The 19,855-nt window shown below is 41.6% G+C and overlaps 1 protein-coding gene across 1 annotated transcript in view; it reads left to right on the forward strand.

Annotated features, from left to right (window-relative positions):
- The window catches only part of Tram2 (translocation associated membrane protein 2), a 76,767-nt gene that overhangs the window by 33,314 nt on the left and 23,598 nt on the right, over nucleotides 1-19,855 (forward strand). The window contains exon 2 of the mRNA XM_026400898.2: nucleotides 7,581-7,644. Coding sequence (XP_026256683.1) covers nucleotides 7,581-7,644 — 64 coding nt within the window. The remainder of the gene's footprint in view (nucleotides 1-7,580; nucleotides 7,645-19,855) is intronic.

A 19,855-nucleotide genomic window follows, 5' to 3' on the forward strand; every position in this document is an offset into this window, starting at 1 on the left:
AAAAAATATTTTTTCTGACCAATGTGTGTTTTTCTAATATCCACATACAACCAGTAATCTGAACTCTGCCATGTAGTGCAGGAGAAATATGTTTTAGACCACATCAATTTAATTTTTTCTTTTAAGTTATGGACAGACACAATACTTTTATTTTATCCACTTATTTTTTTTTGTGGTACCGAGGATCGAACCCAGTGCCTCACAAGTGTTAGGTGAGTGCTCTACCACTGAGCCACAACCCCAGCCCCACATTAATATTCTTAAAAATCATTTTGCATGAATTTTAAAAATTTTTATTTAGTTTTTAACTTCCATAAGGAATAGTTTATGAATATACTGTGCTAGCAAAAGAAGGAGAAAAGCTATTGGAGAAGGCTGTGAGGAGAGTGATGCGTATAAACAAGTAATGAGTTTATATCTATCCAGGGCCCTTTTTTAGAGGGCTGAGGGTGTGTGTGTGTGTGTGTAGGTATGTAGGATTTAGTAGAGGGAATGCAAATTCACACACATGCATATATTTTATATAAATATATAAACTATTTGTAGACAAGTGGGTCAAGTTCAACCTGCAAGTACAGGTTGCATAAATATGCAGTCTTCTTAAATTTCTAAGTTGTGGATATAAAGGAAGCCAGAAGAGCTGTCCCTAGGCTACCTCTGTTTTTTTTTTAGTACTTGACTAACTTCCCAAATTGGGGTGTATAAAATGGCAAGATTGAGCCATATATATATGTGTATGTGTGTGTGTGTGTGTGTGTGTGTGTGTGTGTGTGTGTGTGTATATATATATATATATATATATATATATATATATATTTTAAACCCCAACTTCAAAGATGTTTATGATTCTTCATGTTCCCCTTTCTTAATTCCTCTTTATCCCAGCATAAAGTTTAGACTTGAACTGATGACTGTAATAAAGCAAATAATGTGATTTTATAAGCATGGCTTAGCTATTCCAGTATTTTCTCATATAAATACATTGCCATTTTAAAATCTGATCTAAGATTGTGATTGTGACTGTCAGTAGTGAGTCTGTTCAGCATGGTGATCACAGGATCGTGGAGACTCTGTGGCCTGTGTGTTTGTTTATGGTTGCTCATTTCTCATGGAAAGGCAGTTTAGGTGAGGAAACCAGAATCTCCAGGCTTTGCTAACAGCCACACAGAAAGGTACTGTCAGAGCTCTGCTCTCTGTGTTTTAGGCACTCAGTTCTTCCTGTCAGCCAGCCTCTGGTCATCCAAAATAGGGATTTTCAGAAAGCCGGAGTGAAATGCATCTTTGTCTCAGCTGTCACTGAGCAGCAGTACGCTACAGACCTGCCTACCTGTGTCTCCTCACATACAAGAAGCTGTGGTGATCAGCAGTCCCACCAAGATCTTGGGAAGCAAGAAGTTTAGGAAACCAACACTCCAGGAATGAAAGACTAGAAGATTCTTTTATTTGAAACATAACAAAACAAAACAACCCCACTCTTTCTTACCAATTGGGTGTAACTTTCCAATGTTTTCCTGTCTGACTGAAATTTTCCTATCCAGTGCCTCAGCAGAAAGATGCAAAATCAATTTTGGGAAAGCCTGAGTGGAGATGATTTGGCTTCCTGAAAACAAGGCTGAGCTGGGGGAGTGGGGAAATTTTCCAGCCTCAGTTGGACAATTTACTTCACTTTATGCTTTCAAGGAGGAGAAATGAGTGTCCTCACTGTCAGTGGAGGGACCCATGCGCCAGGTAGGCATGGTTGGCATCATTGGGACCTCCACCAGCAGTTCAGAGCAGAGCTGCTTCTGTAATAGATACTCCATCCTGGCCTGATCTACACATGCAGCCCCTTCCCAGTGCCAGTGAACAGATGTGTCTGTCTGAGAAAAACAAAATAAACCTGAAGGGTTGAATACCTCCAGGGAAGCAATGAGACTGCTTTTATTGAATTCTTCTCTTTTATCTTTGGTGCTCAGCTATCAACTTGCAGTGAAAGGAGAATGGACTCAGGCACTTGGAAGCCTCTGTGTACCTGTGGCTGGCAGCCAGTGGTTAACCCTGCAGGCTTCATTTTCCTGCCTGTCAGACAGAGATGATACTCAGACCTCATCTTCACACGGTGGGGAAGCAGTAATACATTTTAAACTTGTAGAAAGACCTCTCAGGAAGTTTATTGGTGTGAGGCTGTTTTTGGCATAGAAGTGGAATCAGAAAATAATGGCTTTTTGGAGCTGGGTATAGGCAGGATCTTTTAAGAAAACCACATCCTTTTGCCTTATCGTTTCCATACTTTATAAAATGGGTTATTGTTAGTATACCTTATAAGGTTGTTGAATTGCATATGATGATTTGTGTGAAGTCCTTAGGACCATGCCCGTACTGAGTGAGCCCTTAATAACTTTAACTTTTGTACAAGGAAACGGGTTAAATACCTTGCCCAAGATGACCCACAGCAGACAGTGTAGAATTCAAGTCCAGCACACTTAGCAGAAAGCAGAAATGTAACCAGAACTTTTAGTCTAGTTGCAACCAAGGGCTCAAGTTCATGTGCCCTTAATGGAACATGGCAAATGGAAGAGTTTTAGGATTATTAGGACAAGACAGGCACATGCAACATCCCTGACTTTGTGTTTGATGCCCTGATTGAGTTAAAATTTTATTGAAGCTTTCTCTCTCTCTCTCTCTCTCTCTCTCTCTGTGTGTGTGTGTGTGTGTGTGTGTGTGTGTGTGTATGAGAGACAGAGAGAGAGAGGTGGCCCCTCCCATGTAATTTAGTGTTCTTCTTTGCATTAATGTATTAGCATGTTGTCACTTTTAACCTTTCGCCCACTGAGCTTGGCATTTAAAATGCTATTAAACTCAATAATGTTTCCTATAAACAGCCTTAGAGGGATGAGAAATAATTGGAATGACATTTTTAATAGGCCCTGTTTCTCCGCCCTCTGTGCTACATGAACCCAGCCAGTGCTTGCATAGAGGGGCTTGTTAATCATTTGGTACCTGGTCTGAGGTCAGGAGAGGGTTAGGGAATGAAGATTTGGGGTTCCAAGGGGCTTTTGAAAGCAGAGAGTGTTTTTCATGCTGGACAATTAGGATTGCTCTTTTTGACTAATGTAGCTTCGTTTTCCTCCTCTTTCTCTTTCTCTCCCCACTACTTCTCACCGCCCCCCCGGCTTCCTTTTTATGTTACCATTCTATTATTTGACATATTGTGGGTTTGCTAAGCTTGATTTTGGAGTAAGTTTGTAAAACTGAGTTGACTATTACCTTTCCTGTTTGTGTAGTTGTGAGGTCTTAGGAAACAAATTTGCCTGTCTGTGCCCCAGGGTTAGTTTCTTCGTCCATAAAACAGGAAAACTGATGCCATTTGGCTCAGATAAGGTAAAGTGGCAGCAAGCATAGCTACTTACAAAGAAAGATGCATGTTTTAGAATTGGTTTCTGCTACCATTTCCCAGGAAGGAAAAATGTTAGATCTAGTATTTTTGCCTTAATTCAGGATCCTAAATCCTGCTCTCTTAGAATCATGTTCAGAAAACATATGTTAAGCATTCATCTATGGTTACCAAATATCACAGCTGCTTGCAGGATGAGTTCATCAAATGGGTATTTATGAGATACCTACTACATGCTCAGTACTGGGAGAGACCTAGGGAGGGGAAACGTGCACAGGAATATAAGCATGAGCAGGTAGCAGGTTGCAGATCAGGTAGCTGAGCAGAGCTCTGGCTCTTTTGCTTGATTACTGTGACCAGATATTAAGCATTTATTACGTAGTGTAACTGTGTCCTCCATACCTTTTGCGGCTGTACATTGAGGATCGTCATCAAGGCAGTTGAGCTCCTCTCCTTGAATTTGTATTCCCATGAAGGGAGAGACAGTTTAAAAATGAAGACAAATCCTTTAGAGTTGTCACTTGAAATGACAGAATTTCATGGTGTATAAATTATACCGTAATAAAGCTGTTCAAAAGATCTTGGACCTTGTGGAGCTGACCTTCATGTTTGCCCTCAAATATTTGATCCTCATTATTTGTGGATTTTTGTTTTTGCAAATTCACTTACTTGTCAAAATTTATATATGACCCCAGAACTAATATTTGGCTTTCATGTGGTCATTCACAGATGTACACAGTGGGGCAGAAACTTCAGGTTGCCCAACATGCATGTTCCCAGCTGAGACGAAATGAGGCCGTGCTCTGCCTTCTTGTTCCAGCTCACATACTGTGAACAAGTGTCCTTTTTGCAGTTGATTTAGTGCCACTTTTTTTTTCTTTTTGCATTTTTTGTGTTCTTGTTGGTATTTCAGTGTTATAAAATGGTCCCCAAGTGACGTGTTGGAGTGCTGTCTCGTGTGCCAAAGCACAAGATGGCTGTGCTGTGCCTTATGGAGAAAATGTGTGTGTTAAATAAACTTGATTCAGGCATGAGGTATAGTGCTGTTGGCCATAATTTCAATGTTAAAGAATTGACCCTATATATTAAGTAAGGAATTTTAAATGGAAGTACACACACAAAAAACAAGATTATATATTTATCTGCTAGTAAAAAAGTGTACAGAGGCTTTTAGGACCCTACTTCTAGGTGCAGTGTTTTAGTATTCACTGATTCCATGTTCACAGTGACTTCATAGAACATAACTATCGTGAATAATGAGAATTGACTGTATATACAGGACTAGAGAAAGAATATATGTGAAGCTCACAACCAAGTTCTCTCTTCCTTTAAAAAAAAATAAGTGTAATGGTTCCTAGACTTGGCCACCAGTTGGAATGTTCTGGACAGCTGGACAAAATGCTGATGCCCTTGAGGGTCTGATTTAATTGGCTGGGGTGTGGTCCAGGCATAGAGATTTTTAAAGCTTCTCCAGGATTATAATTGTAGCCAAAGTTGAACACTAGTGCTATACATATTAAATAATAATATTTCTTAGAAATGGACACCAGCCAACCTCAGGAGGCTGATGATCCATGAGTACTTCAGGGCCAGGACTGCAGGAACCAAAGTAGCAGACTCTGTGGGTTTGTAGCACTGTCTGGCACTTCTTCCAGTCCGGCCTAGGAGATCTACAGCCCAAGAGACTGTGTCCCGCTGGCTGGGCTCCTATTTTGGGCAGAGGATCTATCTCTTTCATTCTCTCAGGAAGAAGGTAGGCACCAGAAGTAACCCCACATGTACCCTTTGCCCACACACAAGGAGGAGAAGCATTTCCCTAAGGAAGCCCTTCCACCCCACAGATTAAGAAGATGAGAACATTTTCTGAATGAACTAAGTGAGAGATATGTGCTGGGGCAAGATAGAGTGTTTGGTTAATATTTTCTGCCTGCCTGCCTTTGTCTTCTCTACTACTTTTTCCCATTTCTTCTGCCTCCTCTGATCTTTCCTCACAGGGATTTCAGTCTGTGAAGACAGAATTTAACCCTGAAGGAGTTAATGGCAGATAACACAGAAATAAAGGTGGTTGGGTTAAGGATGAGCACTATGAGTAGTTCAGACAGGGGTGCCAGAGTGGTCTGGAAGGACTTTGTGCTAGAGATGGATTTGGGTGGTTTAGGAGCTGGGCAGGTCGTAAGGAGAAGGCTGTGTGTGATGGGATAGCTTGAGTGACAGTGCTGGGGATGGCTCCCACTGGAAGCTGGGGAAACATTTACAGGTGAGGGAAGTAGATTGGGCTTTTTGTTTTTCATCTTATTCAGTGAGAAGTTACTGAGCACTTTATGCATCTGGGTTAGGTACTAGAGAGCACATGCGAAGATAAATGAGAAGCACAATCTCCATCTTCCAGGAGGTGATAGCCTGATGAAAGCTATGTAGAAATGATAACAGAGGAGTGTGGTACTGACCTTCCAGGGAAGGACAGACCATTCCCTGGGAGCATCTAGGAAAGGTTTACGGAGGAAACCATGAGCTGGTTCATGAAGGATGATATTCTGATTAGTGATGTGTGTGTGTGTGTGTGTGTGTGTGTGTGTGTGCACGTGCGTGCACGCACTTGCAAGCAGAGGTGGGGTATAGGAGAAGGAGAATACAAAATGAGAGGGGCCAAAGCCCCCAAAAGGAAGTAGTGAGTAGAACATTTCAGCTGAAACCAAGCACATCTGTTCTAAAGAAAATATAGACAATTGGACTGGAAGGTATGTTGGGGAGACTGAAGAAGGCCTTAAAGACCATAGTAATCAAGTTTTGGGATGGGGGTTGAGGAAGACCTGCATGTTTGGTGCTTTATTCTCCAGAGTGCCTTCTCATGACTGATCCCATTTGGGTTTTCCCTGCACACTTGTAGAACATGTTTAAGGCCTTAGCACAAATGCATGGAAAGGCTCCCCATGCATCGCCTCCTGTAGGAAGTGAATGACAGCCCACTGCAGAGCCACAGGTCTAGTTGGCTGGGGATGCTTTTTCTCTTTAAAGGAGGGTAGGCTAAGAACAGTCCCCTCTCACTGATGTGTCCAGAGTTGGAGTGACATGGGGAGTCCGTAAGCATCTTTTCTATATTTCCATTACTCCTTTGGCCCCCTGCCCACCTCACACCATGTGCAGTCTTCTGACCTCAGTATGTAGAGGAAAACCACTAGCCCCTTACTGAGGCCCTCTGGGAAAGTTACTTCCTTCTCACCTAGCCTTGGTGCCTATCTTAGAACAGGGTAGGTGATGGTTCATAGCCCTGGCTACACATCTCGGGATCTTTCAGCAGCAGCTCAAGGTGAGTTTCACTCCAGACCAGCTAAGGGACTACAAATAGCTCCAATCTTTTGATAAGGATGATGAGCTCAGAGTATGGAATTGCTGATGGCTAGCAGAGCCAACATCTGAACCCAGACAGTTCTTCAGTTCAAGCTTCAAATCCCCACATTTTGTCATCTCTCCTTTGCTGGCTAAATTGTCACAGTACAGATTTAGCTATTAATAATCAGGTGACAACCACACATTTTTCACAGCCCACCAAAAAATTGAAGGTAACTTTCGAAATAAACAAGCCAGCAGTGTGAGATGTAATGTTTTGTCCCATACCCCATAATAGGTAGATGTGAAATTAGCAGCTGGAGTTCTCTGTTTCTGAAGCTCAGGTTAAAACTTTTGGGGTCATTGTCCAATGTACAGGCAACCCCTCCCCCCCCCCAAAAAAAAACAAAAAAAACCAACACTGGAGAAACATCAGGTGGGTCCTAGGCCCCTTGAAGTCTGTGACCTCATCTTCTACAAAGTTGGGTGCATAGAATGAACTTAATACACACATGCATGCATGAATGAATGAATAAATGATGAATGAATGAATGAATGACAGATTTGTACCCTTCTCTTGTGAGCTCTAAGCCTGCCAAGTGCAGCTTGTTTCATTCCATCTGCAGTTTATACAAGTCTCAATACCATCTGGAGCCCAAAGTTTTTTTTTTTTCTCTCTGCAGGTATTGGGAGGGATGTCATTAAAGAAAAATGAAACAAAAATTGGTGCTAACTCTGCCTTAGGTAAAACCCTTCATCCTAGAGGTCTGGGGTCTAAGATGTAAAAGAGATAGGCTCTGGGAACTGGTAGCAGACTCCATTTGTTTCTTTTGATGTGGCCAAGAAGTTAAACTGGAGCATTTTTTCCTTTGTTTTGCAGGTCACAGCCAAGACTGCCTTCCTATTTATTTTACCTCAGTATAACGTTAGCGTGCCTGCAGCAGGTAAGAAAAGCACTGGGCTCTATCTTGCCTGGTCCTGTTAACCCTGAAGGACTTGGAAAATATCCCTCTCCCCTGTGCAAGTGTGACCTTTCAGTGATTTCATCTCATCCTCCTAGTGCGAGATCAGCGAGAGGCTTCCCTCTGTGCCCCAGCTGCAGTTGTCAGAGGATAAGCACCCTGTATTGCTTCAGTGCTTGACTCCTCTCCCTAGAGCCTCTAGTTGATTCTGTTGGGGACAGAACTTACATCACCATGACCATTGATCCCTTCTCAAGAGAACTAAAAATCTTCTTAATTTTCTCAATGAGGAGGGAGGCAGGATGTTTCACTGTGATGGTTCATGGAGATGTGCTCCGGGAACAGAGCACTGCATGCTGACTGGATTGGGGTCAGGAGTAAACCCAGGCCCAGACACATGTCTTGACAGGACTGACAGGAAAGCCATTGACCCCAGCGTTTGCACCATAATCTGACCTGCAGTAGCCACGTATTTCTGGGGAGCCAGGTATCAGGTCTTCATAAGCAGTTTCCAAAACAATTGTGGAGCTGCATCTCTTCAGCAGCAGAGCCAGGTGGGCACAGAGCTGGGCTAGGCTAGGCTGGGCTGAACTGGACAGAGAGCTCACTAAAGGGGTAGCTTCTGCTCACCTCCAGCCAGTTGTCAGCACATAGTTGTTATCAACACAGGCTGGCTGAGAGCTTTATTCCCCCCCACCCCCCCCCACCCCCCGCCGGGCACCGCAGAGAACCAGAAGAAATCTCTAGGTAGAAGTGCTCTGATATTTAGAGATTATAGCTCATCAGTAGAGCTTGTGCTTAGCCTGCACAAAGTGCTGGGTTGGATATCCAGTACTAAAAAATAACAAACAAACAAACAAATAAAAGATTTAAAGTAACTGGACATGGTATTATGTGTCTGTATTCCTAGCTACTCAAGAAGCTGAGGCAGAAGGATTGCATGTTTGAAACCAGCCTGGGCAATGTAGGGAGACCCTATCAGTGGAGAATGGGGGAAGAAAAAAAGGGGGACAGAAGAATTTGTTTTTTAAATGTTGGCAACTAATTTTGAAATTTTGTGAGCAGGCCACCATTATGTGGACCAAACCAAAACATCTTCAGGCCAAGACCAGCCCTTGGGCCTTGGGTCTACATTGGGCTTCTCAGCTCCCACCCCAGGAACCAGGCACCACTTTTTCTTATCTAGAAAGTGTGGGTGCCATCTTGTTGAACAAGGGGAGGATGTTTGCTTGCTGAATCCAGCTTTCCCCTAGAGAAAGAGAGGTACATTGCACTAGAGAGGTACGTTGCCTTGACATTAAGATGAGTTTCCTCTCTGTTTCTGACTCCACCAGCTACTAGTGGAAAGATTTTGATGGCTAATCCATGATCCTGTGGTCCACAGAAGATGCAGCCACAAGTCTTTCCTGGGCCTACCTGTCCCCTGCAATCACTGGCCAGGCTTTGGCAGAAGTCATACTTTTGGGACAACCAACTCAGTTCATTCATTAAAGAGTCAAACTGAAACATAGTGGCAAAAGAGGAAGAAAATTCCATTCCTAGGAAGGAGAGACCATGAGAAAGCATGTCTCAGTCTTAGTGAGCCAGAAAAGACCACCACAATGAGCCAGAAAAGGCCACAGGCAGCACAAGTGTTCAGGAACAAGGCAGAGGCCTGTTGGTCCCATGTCATACTCCAGCCCTGGTAGGCATAATGGATTCTGTTGCTCAGTGCCATATGGTCCAAGGTCAGAGTCATGTTTCTTTTACTCTGTCACTTAAAAATCCTGAGATACCTATATATATTTATTATTTAGTGAATTTTAAAAAATTAGTTGTTTTTAAAGAAACTGTGGTAAAATAGCAGGGAATGCACCTGCAATCCCATCTCCAAAAGGGAAAAACAAACAAACAAAAGGTAGTAAAATACGCATAACATAAAATTTACCATCTTTTTTTTTTTTTTTTTTTTTTTGAGACAAGGTCTTGCTATGTTGCCCAGGCTGGCCTCAAACTCGTGGGCTCAAGTGATTCTCCTGACTACCTCTGAATAACTGGGATTACAGTCATGTGTCACTGTACCCAGCACAAAATTTACCATCTTAACCATTTAGTATAGTGGCCTTAAGGACATTCACATTGTGGTATCATCCATCTCTAGAACTCTCTTCATCTTGTAGAACTGGAACTCCATACCCATTAAACAATAACTCCCTGTTCTACCCTCCTCACAGCCCTTGGAAACCATCATTCTACCTTCTGTCTCAGTCTGATAATACTAGGTGCTATATACATATAGAATCATATAGTATTTGTCCTTCTGTAACTAGGTAAAATTTATTTTTAAATATTTTTCAGAATGTATTTATATGAGAAATATATAACTCTTCGAGAAAAATGTATAAAATACAGAAAAAACATAAGAAGATAGAAACTACACATGGACCCCACACTCAGCAAAAACTTTAGTTAAAACATTTTGAGGTGAAACACTTTTTTTGTTAGTAGAATGTAGTGTATCTTTCCCATATTATTGATTATTATTCCATTCAACAAGATATTTTAAAAGCTTTATAGTGTTTCTTAATAGGGACTACCACAAACTGTATAGTCAACTTCATATTATGGATATTTAGGTTTCTAGTTTTTTATTGTAAACTACAGTGAACATTATTGCAGCTGGATTTTTGTGTTCTTTCATGATTATTTTCACAGGATAAATTCCTATTGCTAGACTTTCTGGGTCAAGTATAATATACTTTTTAAATATTTTAGATGCATTTCCAAAATATCCTGTTATCTAATACATATGACCCATAAATTCTAAGGTTTTGAGGAATTTCTGTAAACATAAAAGTACATAGGCTTTTCATTTTTTAAAGGTCAGCATGTTAGTTTGTAAATTTATAAAGAGATGTTCAACTATCAAATACTGTGCTGGTATTTTCATTTCATTTCTCCCCCAAGGCAACTTATGTGGAATGCCAGATCATAACTCAACACTAATAATTTGCCATGAGAAAGTATTGTCCTGGGAACCATATCAGTTGATGTTCCAGTGTCCAGGAAGTTCTTTTATCATAGAAAGAGCCTTCTTAGAGAATCAGCAGACAAGTGATAACCTACTACGTCTGTCTCACAGCTGAGGTGAGAGGTGTAGGCTGTGTGCTCCAGGACCAGACTAGACCTCTGGGCATGAAGAACTCATCATCTTGGGAGTGCCCCTTGCCCATCTCATCCTGTCTTCATGTGTTTAACTAGTTCTGTGATCAATCCAGACAAGTATTTGTGTGCCTATGTGGGACAGGCCCTACATGGAAAGCAATTTAAGGGAGAGATAGATAATAAATGAACAGTACATAATTATAATTATAATAAGGTCATAAAGGAAGTATACAAGGCTGTGTGATTGGTAAAGATGAATGGGTGAGAACAAAAGTGTTTTTGAGAAGCTGACTTTTGAGCTGTGGGGGGTGAAGGAGGGTTGTGCTTGGGGACATAAAGAGGGATCTGGGCAGAAGAAAGCCTTCCTGAAATAGGAATTCACGTGTGTAAAGGCCCTCGCCAGAGGAACAAACACCCAGCGTGTTCTAGTGACTGAACACAGGCCAGTGTGCCTGCAGCCAGCCAGGGTCGGCATTTTTCCAGGGTGGGACTATTGGATTCTGCTTCTGGAATCCTCCTCCAGGCTTGCAGGAGGCCTAGGTAGAGGTATGTTAGAATCCATGCTAGACCAAGGGGGTTTCAGTTACTTTAGAAGGAAAAGATAAAGTATTGTTAGTCTATCTGTTTAAATCTTGCCATTTGGGCCTATTCGAAATATGACAAGAAGATAATCAAGAGAGACAATGAAATCAGAATAGCCTGCTTAATTCTGTTTTGAGCTCCTTAATTACCAACCCAATATGGTAATGTTTGGTTTGTAAGAACTGGAGGAAAGCAGACTTCTCATGGGAAAAAACACTTTACAATAACAGGTCTTTTAAGGCTGTGATTTCTAAAACCCTCCCGCAAAACTTTTTCAGGGCTGGAAGTACTTGGAAATGTCTCCTTTTTTTGTCTAACTAGGGTAAATTCTGACTTCTAAGACTTCTTTAAGTCCTGTGTAACTCACTCAACTCAACGTTTACAATTGAATTTTAGTAGAGGAGAGACTTTTCATACAAAGTGGTCTATTGTTTGTAAATGCCTGTCTTCCTTTCTGAGGCTTTCAAGTTCTAAGGAAAAGAGACACAATAGTGACTTTGAGGCATTTTCTTGACTGCCTTGTTCAGCTGTGACTCCCTCTTTTTCTCTATTCTGTTCTTCCAAGCTCTCAGTCTTGGTCTCCTAGAGCTATGGTAGCAAGTATGATAAACTGAGTGGCTTCAACAACAGAAATCTATTGTCTCAGACTAGGGATTCTAGAGGTCTGAGATCAAGGGACCAGCAGGGTCCTCTGAAGGTGCTGTGGAAGGGCCTGTTCCAGGCCTCTCTCCAAGCTTCTGGCAGCTCCCAGCTTGTGGTAGCATGTCAGTCTTCACATGTCAGACTCTGTCCAGATTTCCTGCTCCACTACGGCCTCATCTTAAAGAATTAATCTGCAAAATCCCATTTTCAAATAAAGTCACCATGTGAAGTGTTGGGAGTTAGGACATCAGGTGAATTTTAGAAGGGACATAATTCAACCCATACCACCAGCTACAAGCTTAGGATTTTGTGGCAAATTAAAATTAAGCTCCAGGGAGAGACAGACACAGAATGGTTATAATGATGCTTGGAGTTACCACCACACGGGGAGTTACCACCACATGGGGCTCCTTGTGGTTGTCTTGATGGTCTACAGTGATAAAGCAGGATGGGTTGCTCCTTTTTACCAGAGCCTTGCTCTTCTTATTTTTACTTGCCACCCTGTTAGGGTTGCCAGAATTAGCAAATAAAAATCTAACACTGCCAGTTAAATTTAAATTTCAGATAAAAACTAAATACTTTTATTTTTAGTATAAGTATGTCCTAAGTTGTGCATGGGACATAATTACACTAGAAATTTATCCTTTGTTTATCTGAAATTCAAATTTAATGGATTTTCTCTGTCAACCATACACCCTACACAGCTCTTGAAAAGAATAAAATGTCAGGTTTCTGTTCTTACCATTAGAAATTCTTGATCTTTCTTTCTGATTAAAATACCCCAGAGTGTTTGGTATTATGGTAAGAAGTTATATATAGACTATAAAAGGTCAGAAAATAATAGGAGTTTGAGTCTTGCTATAGGCAGACCCAAGGCTTGCTGGTCTCCCTTGTGATAGAGAGCAGGTAAAGGCCCATTAGAATCAAGCTTATATTTCCATGGTTGTTTAGGTTGTGCCACTAATATGCTGAGTTGTCTTGGACAAACCATTAACGTCTGGAGTTCCATCCCTCATCTGCAAATGGAGAGCAATGGTCACTGTCTTAACCCCAGGATTTCCTCAAGATAGGAAGCCCGAGGAGTCCTCTTAAGTGCCTGCTACTCAGATTTTCCACAGACCAGCACCATCAGCATGACCTGGGAACTTGTTAGAAATGCAGGCTGTCAGGCCCTATTATAGCAGAATCTACATTTAACAAGATCATTAAAGTTTCAGAAGTTGGCTATAGGTTACATGAGTGAAAAGCTTCAATTAGGTTTTCAAATAATCCTGAGCCTCTAACCTCATAAGTAAGATGGGGAGACCCACCAAATGTAGTAATTCATTTGCATCTTTCTGTCCTCTTCCAGTTTTGGTTTTTCTATAAATACTTGTTCTGGCAATGGGTAGAGAGAGGTGGGGAGTAACATTGAGTAGATTTGGTTTCCAGCTAGAGCTGCAGCTCCTCAGGAAGGGAGTTTTGGTAGCTTTGATGTTCTTGGGCCTGCTTGGTGCTGCACACCTAGAACAGAAAGGCTGAGCTGGAGGGATCTCTTGAGGAAGGGCTTGTTTTGCAGTTATCAGAGGTGACAAGGAACTATCCCCTGGCTCTGTTGATCCCAGTTAGTTTTATCACTTCCATCTGTTTTGTTGCATTTTGCAGCTAAAGATGAAAAGCTTAGGAACCTCCCACACCATAACCTGGTGATTGTTCCCACAGCTGCTTCTAAGATGAGACACACTGCTCTTATAAACTACTCAGACAGATGGTTTTAAGGCCTCATTCAGTCAAAGACCATTGTCCAGAACTCAGTTTCTTATTTCCTTTCCTGGCTGGCAGAAATTAGTGTTGTGCCATATACTTGAAAGATTGGCATCATATATCAAACTGGGCCCCTCTGTGTAAGATGAGCTCATGGGAGACAAGAAAGAGAAGAGACAGGTGGGCAGCAGTGGCTCTGGAGATGGAAACTGAACTTGAATTACAGATAAAGCTACCCATCCTGAACCTGTGGCCCTTAGAACTGAGACTTGAGCCTCATCTAGCCTGGCCTGATACTTTTATAGTCCAGGAAATAGAGGCTCAGTGGTGATTGTGTTCCCAAAGATGTACAAGTAAGGGCAGAGGAGGGGCTGGGCTACCCACAGGCTCTGCAACACCAGAATCCAGGGAAACTTTAGCAAGGCTGGGTGTTGGGCATAAGGGGATGCCCACCAATGAGACAGAGACCTGGCTCTGTCCTCATCCTGTTGTGCCAAACAACCACCAAGATCATCTCTGGCCTCAAGGTTCTGTCTGTATGATTAGGGAAAAAATAAACCAGAGTCACTACCGTGCCTGGCTGTAGGAAGCCTCTACCTAACAGCTAGCCTGGACTTGATTTTTTTTTCCACTAATTAAAATTTACTAGGTGTAACTATTGTGCAGAAAAGTGGACAAATAAGCAGTCTGCTTAATGGATTTTCACAAACGGAACACATCCATGCAACCTGGAGGGGTCCCCTTCCAGCCTAGACTTGATTTTATCCCGTTTCCCATCACATCCTAGAAAATTTATCCCACTGAGGGGGGAGCTTCTAGAGTCTTAAGTGAGCAGAACTCCCAAGGTGCTATGGCTGTTGGTTAGCCAGCTCCACGCCTGCCTGGGCACTGCCTTTTCTTTCTCCTTTCGCTCCCCCACCGTGCACCCTCTGGCCCAGACTCCACCTCACATCTCTCTTGATTGTCATTTCCCCATTTCTTCTGATCAGATCTTTTCTTCTTTTTAGCCAGTTTTTTTTTTCCCTAAGCACGTGTTCTTGTAATAATTTTTGTCCTCAGCTTAACAACAGCTTACTTATTTTTATACAAGTAATAAAATGCCTAAATTTTAGACTTTTTGTTGTTGTTGCTGCTGCTGCGTGTGATCCTTGAGAGGTTATTTTTCCTGGATGGCTCTCAGTGAGTTTGTTTTTCTAAGCATTCTTTGCATTTGGCAGCCTATTGAATGCATGTGACATGTCTGGGGAGTGTCGTATGAAGCCACAGATTTGTAAACTGCTGTGGGTCTGTGGTCTGTGCCTGGCACCTAGAAATTTTTGTTGTATTTTTTGCATGAATCCCACAGAGAAGGCTATCTCCCTATACAAAGAAATGGTGCCTCCAGAAAACAATGCAGAATTTTAGGGCTTTTCTTACCAAATTCACTTTAACCCCATTCTCTCATCTTTTCCCATCATCGTTGTATTGTTATCTTCCTATGGTAGTATAAAATTGGAGAAAATAGATTCTAAACCACAATATGAGTAAAAATGGTAACTGAAAATCTTCCACCTAGATCTTTCATTTTCTGGGCTGTGTGTGTGTACACGTGCGTGCGTGTGCATGTGTGTGTGTGTGTGAGAGAGAGAGAGAGAGAGAATTAGTTTCTGATCTCCTTGGCTTGTAGGTGGCTGTCTTCTCCCTGTATCTCTTCACATTGTCATCCTTCTGTGTATCTGTCTCTGGGTCCAAACTTTCTGTGTTCTGAGGACACCATTCATATTGTAGGACCCACCCTAACCACCTGATTTTAACTTATTTCTGTAGAGATCCTACCTCCAAATAAGATTACATTCCAGCATTGAAGATTAGGACTTCAACAGGGGTAGGGCATGGACAGGGGTGGAGCATGATTCAGTCATAACAGCACACTGTGTGTGTGTGTGTGTGTGTACACACGTCTGAGAACCAACATGGTGCTTGTAGTTAAAATGGCAGTGGCCTTATCTTCCAGGTTGGGAGGCCAGACAGGAAGTGGCCAGGCAGAGTGGGGGTCAGAATGCTGCCCTTTTAGGCCACGTGATCCTGAATGTCTAAGCCCTGTCTTCCCTGACACCTTGGGGAGTGTGACAGGCCTTCAAGGCTCAATGAATGTACCTACTGTGTGATTTGAAGGGGTATCTGGAAGCAGAGAGACCTGGCAGGCAGACAGTGGGTGTGGCTCTTAGCATTGGTGGTCCTGGCCCAACCCTACAAGCTTCAGATCCTACAGGCACAGTTCTGCTTGTCTCTGAGCCACAGCTGCCATGTCAGTAAACAGGGATAATACGAAGGATTACTGTGAGGAGTAAATGATGTCAGTCACCAGACATGCTCAGTGTAGTGCTTGGCCAATAAATGGCTTACAACTGTCCTTTGTATTATTTATTCTACATGAGTACCCAGATAGGTTTTTTCCCCCGTGGTTATTGTACAGTGACTGTTCTGTTCCTTCATCTTCCGATTCTTTCTGTGGAAATGGTCATAATGGTTTCATTTATTTGGACAGAACTTTGCAGTTTTTAAGTCAGTTGTCTATTTTATTTTTGTAGCTTTGTGAAGAAAGGGTAGTTTGTTTTATTTCTGTTGTCTAGAAGAGGTTTTATTCCTGTTGTCTAGAGTCAGAGAGACCTTAGTATTGTTCCCATCCTGGCCGTGTGAGCAATCACTGCTCAAATCCTTCCAGGAATTCTTATCTGCCTTTGTACTGCTTTGTGCAACTGAAAGTACATATTTTTTATTTTCCACTTTTTCTTTTTTCTTTTTGGAGGGGCATGGGGAATACTAAGGATTGATCCCAGGATGCTTTATCCCTGAGCTCCATCCCCAGCTCTTTTTAAATTTTTAATTTTAACACAGGGTCTTGCTAAGTTCTTAGGGCCTCCCTAAGTTGCTGAGGCTGACTTCTAACTTGTGGTCCTCCTGCCTCAGCATCCAGCATCTCTGGGATTACATGGGTGGGCCGCCTGCTCAGCTTCTCTTTTCTTATATGAAGGGTGGAATACAATACGTTCTCTTCTGTACATTGCTTTTTTCCCACTAATTAATATATCTTAGATATCATTTTGTATCGATATGTGACTCAGTGACATGCACGTATTTGTAAGAGTACAGCATGCTGCATTTTCACATATGTCCACACCCATGTGGTCGTGATCTAGACCAAAGTGCAGCTTTCTCATGCCCCTTCCAGCAAATACTGCCTCCCAAGGGAGTCTCCATTCTCAGTCCCCTGGTTAGTTTTACCTGTTCTTCATTTTATTTCTCTCTGGTTCTTTTTGTTAATACAGTTATTCTTTAATTTTAGTTGGGTCAGAATCACTTGGAGGTATTTTTAAAAATGGATTCCTGGGCCCTTTACTCTGAGTTTGGTTGGTCAGAAACTGGGATTGGGCCCCAAGAATGTGCATTTCTAAGCTCACAGATGATTCTGATGCTGTGGCCTCACTTTGAGTAGCTGTGGTACATTACAGGTTGAACACGCCTCACCCTAAATGCTTAAGAAGTGTTTTGGGTTTCAGCTATTTGGGGATTTTTGGAATATTTGCATATTTGTGAAAAGAGATCTTCACATGTGTTCACCCATGTGTGAACACAAATTCATTTGTTTCATATATACCTTATTCACATAGCCTGAAGGTAACTTTATACAGCATTTTTAGTGTGCTTGCATTTTGACTGCAATCTGTCACATAAATTTGGTTGTGCAGTTTTCTATTTGTACTACATGTCGTTGGTGCTCAAAAGATTTTGGATGTTGGATTATCAGATTAGAATGCCCAACCTGTATATCTGAATCTTATTTACCAGTTTCTTCTAGATGAAGACAACCTGGATTGCTTTTATTAGTTTACTGTTAAAAATAATTCTGTAGTGCATCACCTTGTGCGTGTGTCATTTTTATTGTGGCAAGTAAGAGCTCTAGGATGTGTTCCCAGAAGTGGAATTGCTGCTTCGAGGGTTGATACATTTCTAATCTCAACAGAAATTGCCAAATTACTCTCCAAAGAGGTAGTCCTATTTTGCATTCCCTTAACAGCCTGTGTAAGATGCTTCCCCACAGTCTCAGCAAGAGTGTATTTGCAAGCTTTGAGTTTTTGCCAATCTGATAGGTGTGAAATGGTATCTCAGGTATTTGCATTTCTCTTCTATGTAAGGCTGAGCATCTTTTTCAGTGGGTAAGAGCCATTTGTGTTTCCTTTCTCTCTGAATTTTCTGTTCATATCTTTTGTCTACTTTTTACCTGCTGATTTTTTATCTTTTTATCCTTATTCTAGGACCTTTTTACATATTAGCAAGATTAGCCTTTTAGTTCTGATCTGAATTGTAAAAATATTTTCCCTAGGTGATCATTTGCCTTTTTTATTTTTGTGTATGTGCTGGGAATCAAACTCAGGGCTTTGGGTATGCCAAGCAAGTGCTATATCTCTGAGCTGCACCCCAAGCCTCTCAATTTTGCTTTTGGTGAATTTTTTCATATCTAAGTTCTGGATTTATATATAGTATAAAAGATTTGAAATAATGTGAACAGAGTTATTTTACACATCAGATTTACAGGGATTAGAAAACAAACTGGGAGAGAAAGAAGGGCCCAGGGAATACTGTGATGCTCTTTAAGTAACCAGTTCTTCAGACAAAGGAAGAAAGCTTGTTGGCAGCTGCCGAGACTCTAATGAGTTTTGAAAAGCAGATGGGACTGCAGCAACACTTGGGCAGCAGCCCAAGTGAGGAGGAGTAGGTCAGAGACTGCACAGCAGTGTTCAGCCAGGGTGGGAAACATGAAGAGAGGCAGGAGACACTGCTTACAGGTGAAGTAAGGAATATAGGAAAGTTCCTGTTTGTTTTAGGAAACAAAACAGGGTTAGAGAGGTCACAGAGGTCATTAAAACAGCCAAGGTTTGCTGACTGTTTAGATCTCTCTTAATCTGTGGTCAATGACAAGCAGAGCAAGTGTCATTTTTGATGGGTCATGGGATGGCCCATCTACAGAGCAAGATCACTACTGAAGGTTTTCTCTTTCAAAGCTAATTAATTCTACACTAGTGCATATTGATATATTCCAGGGGATATGTAGATAGAAGACTTATAGAATATTGCTGTTGGAAAGGTGTTGGGTCATTTAGGCTGTCCACAGATTTGTGGCTTGTGGTCAGAGCTGGCCTGCATATGTGTTTTCTTTAGCCAATTTAGTGTTGGCTCATATATTGTTTTTTAAAATTTTTAAGTTAGTCACCAACATTTTAAAATCAGATGATTCTTGTAAAGATCTCTTTTTGCTTTTGAAATATCAGGAATCTGCCCACACTGGGCTATATCTGTCTCTCAGCCGTAGTGGCTGAGAAGCAGCTTCCCCACCAGTTCCCTCACCCCCATGGACACACATGCAAGAGTTTTCTGCAGTCACCACTGATCTCTGTTGTGTCTCTGACACTGAGACACAAATGACCTACCTGTCATTTGCCATTTATCTCAATTTTAGCTGTGTGTTTCTCTTAGAAAGGTTTAAAAGAAAGTAGATTTTAAAAAAATACTTGTTTCTCTCTCAGAGTGGAGATGTGAAAGATATACCAAGAAGATGATACATTTAAAGAAGAATAGTTAAAAGCATATTTCTGTATGGAAGTGAAGGATATTGCCTGCTTCTTACAATGGGTCTCCACATTGAATGACAGCTGGACCACTTTGCCCATTTGTAGGCATTTTTCTGTGGCTCATCATCAGTTAGATCCTTTTCTGGTCTGATAGCCAAGAGACATGCCAAAACTTACTTTTCTAAAAAATGATAAAAGGTTACTGCCAAACCATTGCCATTCTTTATGAGACTCTGTGGATAGGGTAATTTGTAAGTACCAGGTACTCTTCTCTGAGTAATGAGAGCCATTTTATAAGAATTAGTGAACAACCAAAACCTTTTATAATAAAAGTTTAAATCATTAGTTATCACTTTGTTTAAAGGAAGTTCCAAAGCCTATTGTTCTCTAGAAAGCAGAAGGAGTCCAACCAATTTCCTTTGCTACTCTGATCAAAAATAGGAAAATAGTCAGAAAGCAGTTGAGGTGATTTG

The sequence above is a fragment of the Urocitellus parryii genome, chromosome 8 (genome assembly GCF_045843805.1).
Source record: "Urocitellus parryii isolate mUroPar1 chromosome 8, mUroPar1.hap1, whole genome shotgun sequence".
Classification (NCBI taxonomy): Eukaryota; Metazoa; Chordata; class Mammalia; order Rodentia; family Sciuridae; genus Urocitellus; species Urocitellus parryii.